The sequence below is a fragment of the Cibotium barometz genome, chromosome 27 (assembly GCF_041138505.1).
Source record: "Cibotium barometz isolate CiBa-2024 chromosome 27, ASM4113850v1, whole genome shotgun sequence".
NCBI lineage: Eukaryota > Viridiplantae > Streptophyta > Polypodiopsida > Cyatheales > Cibotiaceae > Cibotium > Cibotium barometz.
Window position 1 is genome coordinate 43,099,455 of NC_141072.1, and position 13,170 is coordinate 43,112,624.

At 42.4% G+C, this 13,170-nt stretch overlaps 1 protein-coding gene across 4 annotated transcripts; it reads left to right on the top strand.

The window, feature by feature from the left end:
* The first annotated feature begins 3,873 nt into the window (after positions 1 to 3,873).
* On the top strand, positions 3,874 to 12,159 carry LOC147623413 (uncharacterized). 4 transcript variants are annotated; one of them, XM_086821556.1, is made up of 3 exons: positions 3,874 to 4,591; positions 10,667 to 11,265; positions 11,561 to 12,159. In XM_086821556.1, the coding sequence occupies exons 1-3, from the start codon at positions 4,072 to 4,074 to the stop codon at positions 11,807 to 11,809; spliced, it is 1,368 nt and encodes a 455-aa protein (XP_086677682.1). In that variant the 5' UTR covers positions 3,874 to 4,071; the 3' UTR covers positions 11,810 to 12,159. The 4 variants fall into 4 exon arrangements, with proteins under 4 accessions (XP_086677682.1, XP_086677680.1, XP_086677681.1 ...); XM_086821554.1 differs by having other exon boundaries at positions 3,976 to 4,591; positions 10,667 to 11,382; XM_086821555.1 differs by having other exon boundaries at positions 3,976 to 4,591; positions 11,555 to 12,159.
* Positions 12,160 to 13,170: the final 1,011 nt, after the last annotated feature.

Here is a 13,170-nt window from a genome sequence, read left to right on the forward strand (position 1 = left end):
ATCATCTTCAATATCTTCAGCCTTAGTTTGATCAATAACCTTAGTGCCGGAGATGAATGGCCAAAAGCCTTTGGACATCATCTTATACTTGACAAGAACTTGCCAAGTGTGGAAGCCCTCTCCTGAGAACTTCTTAATTTGGGTATTTTCCTTTGACATTGGGTATTGAAGGGAGATTACAAGAGTAATGGGCTGATTTATGAAGAAGAAAACAAGAAAATTTGTGATGTTTTGGCTTAAGTAGAAAGAGAAAGGCTAATGAGAGTGCAACAACCCTTAATCAAACCAAGGATGTTGCATTAAAAAAAAGGAGATTAAGATGGTGAAGCTTATGGTTTAGCACTTAGGGTTTGTGCCCAACCACTAATTCTGATGGAGATTAGCTTTATTAGTGTCAAAGAACACTTTGTTTGGTGATTAAGATCACCATTAGTGTTTAGAAATACGATTAGTGCTTAAGAGCACATTTTTGGCATCAATTTGCACTTGTATTGGTGATTAGATTCACCATTAGTGTTTAAGAACACACTTAGTGTTTAGAAACACTTTGGAATGGCTCCCCTTTGCTGGATTAGTAGCCTCATTAGTGTTAATCAACACTATTAGTGTTTATGAACACTATGAACAAACTCTTGAGCAAGCTTTCATGGAGAAAAACCAGTAGAGCCACTTGGTTTTTCAACTCCCACGCTTGATTCAGCCCGCCATTAGGGCTGAGATTTGAGATCCTAAGCCCTTAGGTCATGGGCTTCAAAAGCCCTAACTTACCTCAGGCCTATGGTGCCCACAGGCGGCGTATTTGTGTACGATAGTAGGAGCGCAGAAGAAACGGCGCCGGCCTACTCAGAGCTCTGCTCAGAGCTCAATGCCGTGGCCTCCTGAAGGTAAACCTAGCAATTGATGGTATGAAGCTGAGCGCCAGGAGTCTCTTTCAACTTTCCAGTTGAAAGCATGCCGAGATTCATCCTCCTCAAGCTGCTGGAAGGCCTCCACTGGCTGGGGGTAGATGAGATGCACTCTAAAAACCACTTTTTTGACCTATTCTACACCTTGCAAGTTGCCTAGCTCTAGATACCATGATAACATTCGTGGTGCTTATGCTAGATCAAAATGTGTGGAGGAGAGAGAGACCCAAAATACAAGAAAAGATCTTGCTAATTAAGTTGCTCAAAATACAACTAAGCTTCATGCTCATGAAATGCCTTCTAGCTCCACCTTTAAATAGGTGAGCTAGTGGACCATAAGTCCATTCACACACACACACACACTTCTCCTCCCCTTTTACATAACCTTAGTCTTTTAATAACCGCTATGTCGGGATTTGATAACCCCACATCCAGAAGACGATGAAGATGATCAAGAGGGAGCGGGTGGCCAGCAAAGAAGCGTGGCCGCACTTGTCGAAGCAACCCCAGTCACCACCACAACGGTAACTGGGGAGGAGGCCGAAACTGTAAAACGGTTGGGTTGACCAGAGCAGCAGCTTCGGAGTCGGCCGGAACAGCAGCAGAGGAGACACCGGCAGTACTGCATGTTACAGGCTTCATGGTAGATGCTAGAGCAGGCCGATCTGGGGACAGAGTATTGGACAAAGGGAAGTGGCCGGTAGAAGCTAGAGCAGGCTGATCTGGGGACATAGTATTGGACAAAGGGAAGTGGCCGGTAGAAGCCATTTGTCCTGATATGGTAAAGCAGGCGGAGATGTAGATTTTGGAAGGTTTGTTCAGTGGCGCGGAGGATCCAGCTCCAATCCACAACTTGAATTCATGAGGGAGCATGCGGCTATGCTGGAGCGAAGAGTACAAGACCTGCAGTCAGAAGTGTTGCTGCTGCTACGGGAGAATCAGAGAAGTTCGCCCCAACAGAGCGATCAGCTGCAAGCATGATGGTGGGGGGCGGCACTACAGTCTGGACGGGATTGGGTAAGGAAGGAAAGGAGGCTGAAGGAGGAATGAAGAAGGCTGTGCTTCTGGTTAGAAATGTGTGCACAGTTGTTAGCACTATATTTACCGAAGCAACCGCCTTGGTGGGAAGCAGCCAATGACTTTCTCTCCAGAAAGTATTTACAGCATGTGCAGTTCGCCAAGTTGCCGGATATTTGGAATGAACTTGCTTGAGTGGATCCCTCAGCACCACACCCGCTGCAGTGGTTGCAGGAATGGCAGGAGCAGCAGGATCCGCTTGTTCGGACGCCGAGACCTCGCACAGAAGATAGTAGGAGGAGCGTCAAGGCGGTGCAGCTGCTGCGATGTTCATGCAGGCATTTGTGAATTTACTCTCAGACGAGGAAGATTAATTTTTTGGAGTATGTAATGTGGGTTCCCGAGTCCACCCAAGTGTATTGGGCGGCCGCCGTTAAGGACAATTAATGAATAGTCGCAACGTATTGAAACATCAAGCGGTGCTTGTACACCTGCTATTAATTGTAAGAAGCACATGAATAAACCAGTGAGGGTAGAGGGCAAATCAATTCCTCCCCTCTTTATAACTTGTCCCAGTAAACAAGGAAGCGTTGGAGTTTATCTTTGCCATCATCTCACATGCCCACTCTTCAGCTTTGAATCAGAAATAAATTCTTTTAAGAGAGGCAAAAGAGTATTCAATAGAAATGTGGAATATGATGAGATCTTCATATCTATGGATAGTATGGTTAAGCACGAATTCGTATGTCTCTCAAGGCAAGCAATCCGATCTAGTACAAGGACTGAGACTGCTTTTGAATGTGCAGATGAGAGCTACTCTCAAGGATACCAGGGCAAAATTGATGGTTGAAATTAAAGATTTAAAGGCATTTCAAATGGAGAATATCATGGGGATTGACCTATCAAATCTCACAATGAAGCTCCTGTAGTTGAGAAACTCATAGAGATCAAGAAAAAAGAAATGATAGCCTATAACCTTAGAGACAATGAGCTAATACAATATTTTCTTGACCTTGTTGACAACAGTTTTTTATTAATATGAAGTGGCCGAATTCCTATGCATGGAACTAAGTTAAGCTAATACAATATATTCTTGACCTTGTTGAACTACAAGGCATTTTTTGATTAATATCAAGTGGCGGAATTCCTATGCATGGAACTAAGTTAAGCTTCTTGGTTAAAAAATCTTTATGTATCTATTTTCCTTTTAGCTTCTACAAAAAAAGGTGCCTAACAATTTGGTGTTACTTTATTATAGCAACCAATATGACACGATTTTCCCATAATTGGCAAGTGTTACATTTGTCCACAATAGTCTCACAAGTGTAGTCAACGAGGAGGGGAGGTTTTGAGGATTGTTTTAGAGGCAGAAGATAAGTATTTGTATTGCTATGAAAGAATCCAAAGAAGACACCGCTCTCTTTATCCCCCATTGTGAGGTGCAGGCCATTCTCTCTGTGTGTGTGTGTGTGTGTGTGTGTGTGCTAGGATAGATTTAGGGGGGTCGAATCGTTGTATGCACCTCGTTTCGGTCATCCCACTCCACACATGTGCATGCAATGGTGTATAGTGCAATGGCAAGCAACGTCTTTACGTGTCATATTTCATGGGTTGAGAACATGAGACGGATTGTGTGCTTGGATGCACATGGATGTGCTCATTTTACACGCATGGCTCTTTAAGGATGCCCATAATGCACGTGAAATTACCTCCAAGGGAGACACGAGCCTACTACCACTCAAATAAGACAAGGCAACCCTATCCTCGGCCTTTTCTCCTCTCATGCTTGTAGAACACTATTCTCTCTCTTTCTCTCGCACATTTGGGTCTATATTTGAGTACGACCTTATTCTCTCATTATTCTATCTTTGAGCAGAGTTTGTGTGCTTGGATGCACATGGATGTGCTCATTTTTGCATGCATGTGCTCTTTAAGGGTGCCCACAAGGCATTTCCACAATAAGTCTGAGTTTCTGCATCAGGGGTTCTCTGACAGCTGGCGCGCGCACACTGTTCAGACGTAGGGTCTCCTCGCCATCGCCATCGCCATCGCCATCGCCATCGCCATCGCCTAGCTTTTGGAGCTCTACCAGTCTTCAGCGTCGCCATCGCTGCTTCCTGCCAAACCTGCTTTTCGAGCCAGTACACTGATGCCTGCTTTTGGCTTACATCATCCTCCCACTATGAACGCCTCGCTTGCAACAAACCCTCCTCCGCCTCTTCCTCTTCCTCCTCCTCCCATTTCCTCCCTAGATTCAGGCTACTCTGAGCAAAGCTTCTTCTCGCCATCGTTCTACCCTCAGCAAGCGCAGCGCAAGCCATCGTTTCTGCTCCGAGAGTGTGACACACACTCGCAGTGTTGGTCTGATGATTACCATAGTTTTCACCCTTGGCAGACTTCTGATACTGATGATAAGCGTGCGAATCGAACCAAGGGCCTGGATTTCCCCGGATTCTCCAGTCACAGAGAATGGCCATGCCAAGCTCAACATGGAGTCGTTTCCGACAGCTGCACCTCGCCCTGGAATCGTCCATGTCTGTACCACCAACACCCCCCTGTACTGTATTTCACAGCAGCTGAATCCTCTCCATGTCCGCGCAGCAGCACAACAGCATGGCGGTTTCATGAGACATCTACCACGACTAGCCCCGCACTTCCTTACACACCAGGTAGTGCTGAACCTGTGCCTTCTTTTGATGTGCATCCATCTTTCTTCATGCCAATTTACAGGTTGTGTGATGCTGCATTATAACAAGCATCATCATGTTCCATAGTGCATGTTCAAAAGGCCCATGTTTGCATGGCAGAAAAAGATATCACCAGGGTCCGTGTTTGCAAGTATGGCAAAAAAAGATATCATTAGGCAAAGTTTGCATGGCTACAAAGGGATCGGTCCATCTATGCATGGTCCATGCGGAAATAAAGCATCATCATGGTCCAAATTTGCATGCTGTTGCATCAACTTGCATGGCTGAAAAGCTATCACCATGGTCCATATTTGCATGGTTTAAAAAAACATCATGATGGCATGGTCGAAAAAGCATCACCATGATTCATATTGCATGGTTAAAAAAGCATCACCATGATTGGTCCTATAAACACAAGATGCGGTGAGTGCATGCTACAACATGTCAAATTGCTTGCAAGTGCATACAAGCCATGCATCCCACCGGCAATAGGAAATTTAGACGCCTGGAAATATAATCTTAACCCTAGTGAGGATGTAGGCACACGAGCATATAAAGGCAGGTACTAGCTGATTCTTTGGGATGAAGAAGCTATGTGATTTCACCGAGTTGTCCCTTGGGAGGCAAATGGAAGAATCCTGAAGGGTGAAGCACTAAGAGCAGTCTTCTAAGATGTATTCATGTATTCCTGACTTGAGCTTCTACATTGTTGCTCAAGCTAATTCATGTATTTAAGAAAGACACAATGTTTCAACATTGCCACGATTGCGACTTATCTCTCTAACTACTCTTGATTAGCCTTCAAACATTAAAAGGACACCAGTGAAGGGTCACACCCTGTCACATGCGTCGTCGGACACGTCTCTTTTAAAGAGACATCTATTGATCAAAGGACACGTCTCTACGTCCAAAGGACAACTATTCATTCAAGAGTCTCACCTTGTCGTTAGGACTGTGTCTCTTCATTTGTACCTTTTCAGGCTCTATTTAACAAGGCCTTGTGTGTCTCAATGCAACACAACAAAACTTTCCACTTTCTAACTTCTATTTACTCAAGTATTTAAGTATTAAGCTTTTTAATTATGTTTAATAATGTTTAATTAAGTTAAAAGCCTAATAGTGGTAGCAGAGCAAACAAACTCGAACTTGTAGGATGCCCACAACCAAACCCTAAAAATCAGCCAGCCCTAACTCTAAAATCAGCCTTAGGAATGGTTGTAGAGAGAATGACCTTGCCAATTTTACTCCCTTTGCCCAATTTTTCTGATTTTGCCCTTTTCCCCAATTATGTAGTAGTCTCTTTCACAAAAAAAAAAAAAACAAACGATGGACAACTTTGATGTTATCCAGGCAACATTGGGTTGGCAAAAAGGCTTGACTGTCTCCCTTCCAAGCTGAATTTATGGTGAGCTTCCAGGCTGAATCGTCATGTTGAAGAGGCGGGCCCCCTTGTAGAAGAAGCCATGACTTTTCATATTTTTTTTAAAAAGATATACGTTTCATACTAAGGTTTTCACATCTTAGCCTCTACACTATAAGCCACGTAGGCTGCCCAGCCCTCTTCCGACTACTGGCGCCTATGGGCATGTGAACAGCCCGTCGCTACACAAAAAAACAAAAACGTTAGCCACCACCAAATTTCCTTCAACGCCCACAGCTAGATCACTTGAACACATCAAATAAAAAAAGAGAAACGACTTGTCATGCACAGACGGCCGCACGCACCAAAAAAATCCCCCGCTCTTCTTTGCATCAACCACCCTATACAATGATGGTTGCCCCTCTACACTAGCGATGTGTAGATGCTGGTGATTTTTGCTTGCAATGAGTAGTAGGTGCCTTTAACCAAAAAAAGGAAAAAACAGCCTAAACAATGTGGCACTTGGATGTTCAAGAAACTTGCAAATTCATCATCATATGGGCACAACACACTTCCATGTGCGCAAATCTGGATCTATGGTTAAAAAAATAAAAACCGCTCTACTCCCTCTTCATCATCGGCAACAACCAGTCCGAGTGCTCTCGGTTCCAATTGATCTTTCTACCTATACAAGGTGGTCTATAACAGCCTCCCAAGCTTACAACCTACCCCTTTCCAGTTCGCAGTATGCCTCTGCTACAAACATAAACATATTGGGATTGTGGGAGTTAAGAGAAACAAAACTTCTTTTCACCGGACAAAGTGAGATTGCTACTTCGTCAAAGATTTGGCATGTATGGAGGAATTTTAACATGTTGGGGTAAAGGCATTATGCCCACCCTTATAGTGTGTACTAGCCCATAAGTTTTATAGTACATAGTACACTTAGTACTTTTAATGTACTAAGTGCACTATGTGTACTAGAGCAAATATACATGTGTGATAGGGGAGTCACACACTCATACTTTGAGTTGACTTATCCCCACATCTCTCTCTCTCTCTCTCTCTCTCTCTCTCTTCTTCTCTGTGTGTGTCTCCCACATGAAACCCTAACTCTCTCCCTTCATCTGTCGCCCGTCATGCCATTCTGCTCGTCCGCCAGTTCGTGTGCGTGCATGTGCGCCATCTGCCCTGCTCGACTTTCCGCTACCACAGTAGACATCACCAATTGCCTAGCTACATTGCATTGTCGTCTGCCCTCTCAATACCTGCACAGCAGCAGAAGCAGCAGCATCAGTACACGCCCCCCTTTTCTGCAACAGAAATCACTGATTGATCATCGCTTCAGAGGTATTTGCTTCAATTTTTTGAGATTTGTTTGTCCATTTTCATCAATTGAGCAGGTACAGGTTCTAATGGCTCAGATTTGAGCACAATTGGCAACATTGGGTGACATTGGTCACATTCCGGGTCAATTTGCAGGAAATTGGGTGTCAACATTTGGGGCTTGATTTTCTGAAAATTTTGGATTATGGTCCGATTAAGGTTCCTATGGGCCAATAAGATTAATCCAAGTGTTGTAATTGTGCCATTGGGCATTCATACATGCTGTATGATGTGAGCAATCTCACATTCGGGGCAAAATTGCAGGAAATTGGAGTGCAAATCAAAGGGCTTTTGTGCCAATTGGGTTGATTTGCATGCAGGCACTGGCATTTGATGCTTTGGACAATGTGATTTGCATGCAGGCAATGGCATTTGATGCTTTGGACAATGTGTTGATGCCTGTCAAGCACTGAATGTGCCAGTAAATCAAGGGGCTTTTATGTATTGGATGTATATGTGGCCAGGGGGAAGCATTGTGAAAACTCTGGATGCCTTCATGTGCATTTATGGGAGACCGAGTTGGTTCCCCTACCCTCCGATTGTCATAGTGAGAGAAACGTTGTTGTGGTGTGATCTCACCATCATGTTGTCTATGTCAGACTCTTTACTTTTCAGCATACGTGAAGAGAAGACAGCTTGGGGAATGTGGCAAAGATTGCAGGACTTGTATGCCCAGCAAAGTGCCTCAAGCAAAGTGTATTGGTTGAAGAAACTCATAGGTCTTCAAATGAAGGAAGAGGCATCTATGATAGCCCATCTAAATGAGTTTAATGGTGTTGTCAGCCAGGTCATAAATCAAAAGTTGGCAATGGACGATGAGTTCAAAGCCACCTTTGTCTTATGCACTTTGCCAGAGAGTTGGGACACATTCAGGACAGCCACTAGCAATTCAAATGCTATGCTGTCATATGCAGATGTGGAGGGTGCTCTCCTTCAAGAGGAGATGAACAGGAAGAACAACTCTGTTGGAAAGTCCAATGCAATGAATGCACGTGGGAGATCCCAACAAAGGGGTAAAAGCCAAGAACGGGGAAGGAGCAAGTCCCGCTCCAAAAAGGACTTGGAATGCCATTATTGTGGCAAGAAGGGACATCTCAAAAGGCAATGCTACAAATGGAAGAATGATCAAAAGGAAAAGGGCAAAGGAAAAGACAAAGACAAAGATGAAGCCAAAGATGCAAAGCCAAAGGGCAAAAGTAGAGTCAAGATTGAAGAAGTCAATGTGTCACATGCAGGTGACAGTGAGGATGAAGTTCTATTCACATCCTCACTTGATGCCCATTCACTCCTTGCAGGAGATGGTCATGGTATGCACTCGTGGATCATTGATTCAGGTGCCTCCTTTCATGTCACAGGTTGCAGAGACTTGTTTGTCAGGTACACTGCTGGCAATGAAGGAGTAGTTTATTTGGGTGACAACCATGCATGCCAGATTCTTGGCAGAGGTGATGTGAGGCTTGTGTTTTCAGATGGCTCAGAGCTTATACTCCATGATGTCAGGCATGTGCCTGAGATCAAGAAGAACCTGCTTTCTACTGGACAGCTTGATGATGCTGATTATGTTACCACATTTGGTCGTGGAAAGTGGAAGATTAGTAAGGGCTCACTGGTTGTTGCCAGAGGCTCTAAGGTGGACACTCTTTACTTCATGCATGCTAATGTTTGTCACCATGCTAATGTAAATGCAACCGAGCTGCCGGAAATCTCTATGTGGCATAGCCGGTTGGGACACATGAGTGTCAAAGGAATGGAGTAATTGTCTCATTATGGTTACTTGCCTTCTCTAAAGTTTTCAAGTTTTCAGTTTTGTGAGCATTGTATATATGGCAGGCAACTCCAGTGCCCCCACAAGAAAGCTCTTGGACAGAAAGAAGTTAGAGCTTGTGCATACAGATGTATGCGAGATGCCTCAGCTTTCTTTGGGAGGGGCAAAATATTTTGTGTCTTTTATTGATGATGCCACACGCAAGGTTTTGGTTTATCCTCTTCGTTTGAAGAGTGATACATTCTCAGTGTTTGTAAAGTTTGTTGCTCATGTTGAGAATCAAACTGGCAAAACACTGAAGGCTTTGCGTTCCGACAATGGTAGAGAGTATATGTCCAAACAGTTTCAGGACTTTTGTGATGCTAAAGGCATCAAGAGGGAGCTCTCTACTCCTTATGATCCTCCACAAAACGGGACAGCAGAGAGGATGAACAGGACCATTCAGGAGAAGGTCCGTTCTATGTTGTCACATGCTGCGTTACCTCATGGCAAAGGCATTCAAGCATTATCCAGGCATTTACAGCAGTTAACACATGTACCCAAGCATAGATCATTGGCATAAGCATCCTAAGCACTAGGCATCCCAGTCGGCCAGCCCTTTGGTGGCTTAGGTGTGTAGTCAGCCAGGCCAAGACTAGTAGCTGACCATGCCCTTCAGCTGACTCAACATCTACATCAGTCGTGGGCATATTAGCAGCAGCCGACAGCATCTACATCAGCCAACCAGCAGCATAAATCAGTATATATAAAAACGCATCATTCATTTAGTCGATATCTGGCATCTTCTCAGTGTTTCCTTCCTAGGGAACAAGGGGTCAGCAGTTCGTTATTATCATTCAGCATATTCAGCATTCAGCAGCATACAATCAGCATTCAGATCATCCTCCGTCCTCCTACATAGAGGAAAGCCAGCATTCCAAGGGTGGACCTTAGCATTGCAAAAGGAAACATTCTGTCAGCATCAGCATACAACATCTCTCTCTTCCCGAGATAGATATGCATCTAGTATAGGCATAGATCTATTGATAGATCTTCATTGTAACCATTCATTGAATATAGCAGCATTGCATTTGCATTGAAACCATTCTCTATCTCTTAAGTATAATTAAGTGCAGTTTAGTTAAGCCTGAGGTTGTTTTACTACGATCAATCCCTCGCATGTCACAATTCTTACACTTTTGCCACCCTTCTCCATACCAATGCCCATGTGATTTTAGTCTTTTTGCAAGATGCAGAAATTCTTCAAAGCCACCTTTTGCGCCATTGCCGAGACTGAGCATCAACTGATCTTGAGTTTAAAACAGAGGCAGCTTGTGGGTCGGGAATTGCTAGGCTAAGTCAAGCTCAATATGTTAGCAATTAAGAGCCATGAACAAATTTATTAAGCATAGCCTATTTTCTCCTAAGCAGAATGCTTATGTAGCATTTACAATTTGCATAGATGCCTATGATTATTTTCATGCTTGATTTGTTCAGGTATTTTATGTAAGCGTGGATTTTTTTAAAATTGTCTCTGACAAGCTTAAATCTATGCGTGGAATTGCAGGTTTGACTTGCACATTGGCTGAATCTTCTCAGAAACAAACTGTGGTGAACTTAGCAGAGGATGGCGAACTACAGGTACAGGAAGACACACTTACTCAGAAGCCATGTATCCTCAGTCTAGAAGAAGGATGTCAGGGTGATGGTACAACACTTCCGAACACGTCTTTGCATGGCACAAGTGTATCAGCATACAATGTTTCTCATGAGGCAAAGCCTGTTTCTTTTGAGATTGATCAGGGGACAGTTAGCACTTCAGCAATGAAGACCAGCAATGTTCCTTTCATAAATGAAGGTATGGCTGCATCAGATACTGGCATGACCAGTTGTGAAAGTAAAACGCAACATCTGGGTGCACAAACAGCTGATTCATCTTTGCTGAGAGATGAACCAAAATTCCACTCTAAGCCTTCTGTAAACAAGAGACCTGATGCTGAGAATGCTGAATCATCACATGAGGACACTTCTTGTACAGCTAATGACTCCAGTTCAGGAGATCTGCATGCATCAAGAGGGTGCGAGTCTCTTATCGCAAGCATCCATTTTTTGTCCACGGTATTGACAGATAGCCTTTGTACAGAAAATGCTAAAGACTGCATAGATGTGAGTACCTTAGAGACTTCAATATGCTTGCTGTCTTATTGTCTTTTAAAGCGATCCTCTAAAAAATTGGCCAAAACATCCTCCGAGCCTCTCATGAAGTCTCAGCAGAGTATTCAGGTTTGTACTCTTTGATCTATTTGCACCTGCCCAGGTGTTTTTCATCAAGTTGAGGTATCCGCTTTCTCATAAGCTATTGTGCATGTGTGTATGCGCCCCTATGCGCAGGTGGGTGCATGTGTGCATCTTGAGTGAAGTTTTTTGTTACCATTCTCATTTATGTAAGGTGCAGGAACAGTCAGCCGAGGGAAAAGCTCCAGCTGATCAGATGGAATCAGTGAGCACACCGGACAAAGAGAGTGTTTCACCGGCTGAGGCTGTGCTAATAGCCTTGTCACATGGAAAACATGCACAGGATGAAGAAGTGCAGAATTGTATCGAAGAGGCTGTACGTGTATTTGTTCAAGAAGCAATTGAAAAAGCCAGTCAAAGAAGCCCTGGAGTTGCAGGGCAATCTTTTGAAGTTGCAACAAGACATTTCTCTTAAGCGCAGTGAAAGCAATGCTGCAGTGTGTGAATACAAGAGTATACTTCAAGAGGCCCAAAGAGCACTTGATTGTTTCAGGTCAGAGATAAGGAAGACAGAAACTGAGCTAGAAGGCATGAAGCTGACATTAAGCAGACTTAAGAATGCAGGTGTTTTTTCTTATCCATACATGTAAAGCTCCTTAAAGGAATAATAAGCTACAAATCAAATTGCTTTTTTGTGGTTAGGGGCATGATGGCTTTGGAAATCAAGGAAAAATGCATAAAAAAGAAAGTACGAAAATGGAATAGTCTCTTTTTTTCTTTGAATCTAAAATATCAGATTTGGGTAAATATAAAATTAGATTCATCCTTTTCTTTATTGTGACAAATTAAAATCTTAATAAATACCCATCCACTTAGGGAAAAAATGTAGATTCTATTCAAATCAACTCTCTGGATCTCTCTCTCTCTTTATCTTTTTCCCTTCCATTTCCATCATTATGAGACGGATTTTGAACATTCTATTTTTTAAAAGTAATTTTGCAATGCAAAATTTGGAAAATTTGAACTATTTTTAATCCACATGTTTTTAGATTATTTGTGTATCTGCACTGCCATTTTTAAGTTTCCCTTGTTCAATCTTGAATAGTCTTGGCACAACAATCAATAAGAAACAACAAAAAAAAGATAAAGATAAGAAGGATGTTTTTTTTATTTTTGGACTACCTAAGTGATATATCCTTTACTAATTAAACTCTCAAAAGAGTTGGATTAACAAATTTTATTTGTAAGGGGCAAAATGGTTTGTTGAGATATATTAGATAGTTATTTGTGCATATTTCATGGTTTAATTTTTGTTGCAGTTCACATGCCAATGATGTTAGAAGAGAACTTTCATTTTGGAGACATTGCAACAAAAATTTTAACCATCTTGCAAGTCAATTTTGAGCATGTTGTAATTAGAACTAGGATAAATGTTGAACATCAAAGTTGTAGATCTTTTGGAGTAGAACAAGTTTTGTTTTCCAAAACTTGTCTAATTTAGTCATCTTGACATTCTAACAATAGCCAAAATTAGTTTGCAAAAGTCATTTCAAGCTAAAAATGTGACCATTCTACAAGCCACTTTTGAGTTATAAAATGAAATTGAAATTTTAAAAAGGATTGAATGTGATAATTATATATCTTTAATAATTAAAAAATCTTGGATATTTTAAACCTTGTCTAATTTAATCATCTTGATGCTCTAACAACTGTACAAAAGTAAATATCAACCAAAACCTCTTTTATTTTTATATTTTGTGTTTTTTACGTTAAAAATGGTAGAGTAACATTGAGAATAACGATTGAAAAGTATCTCTGACATGATTTAAGGAATCT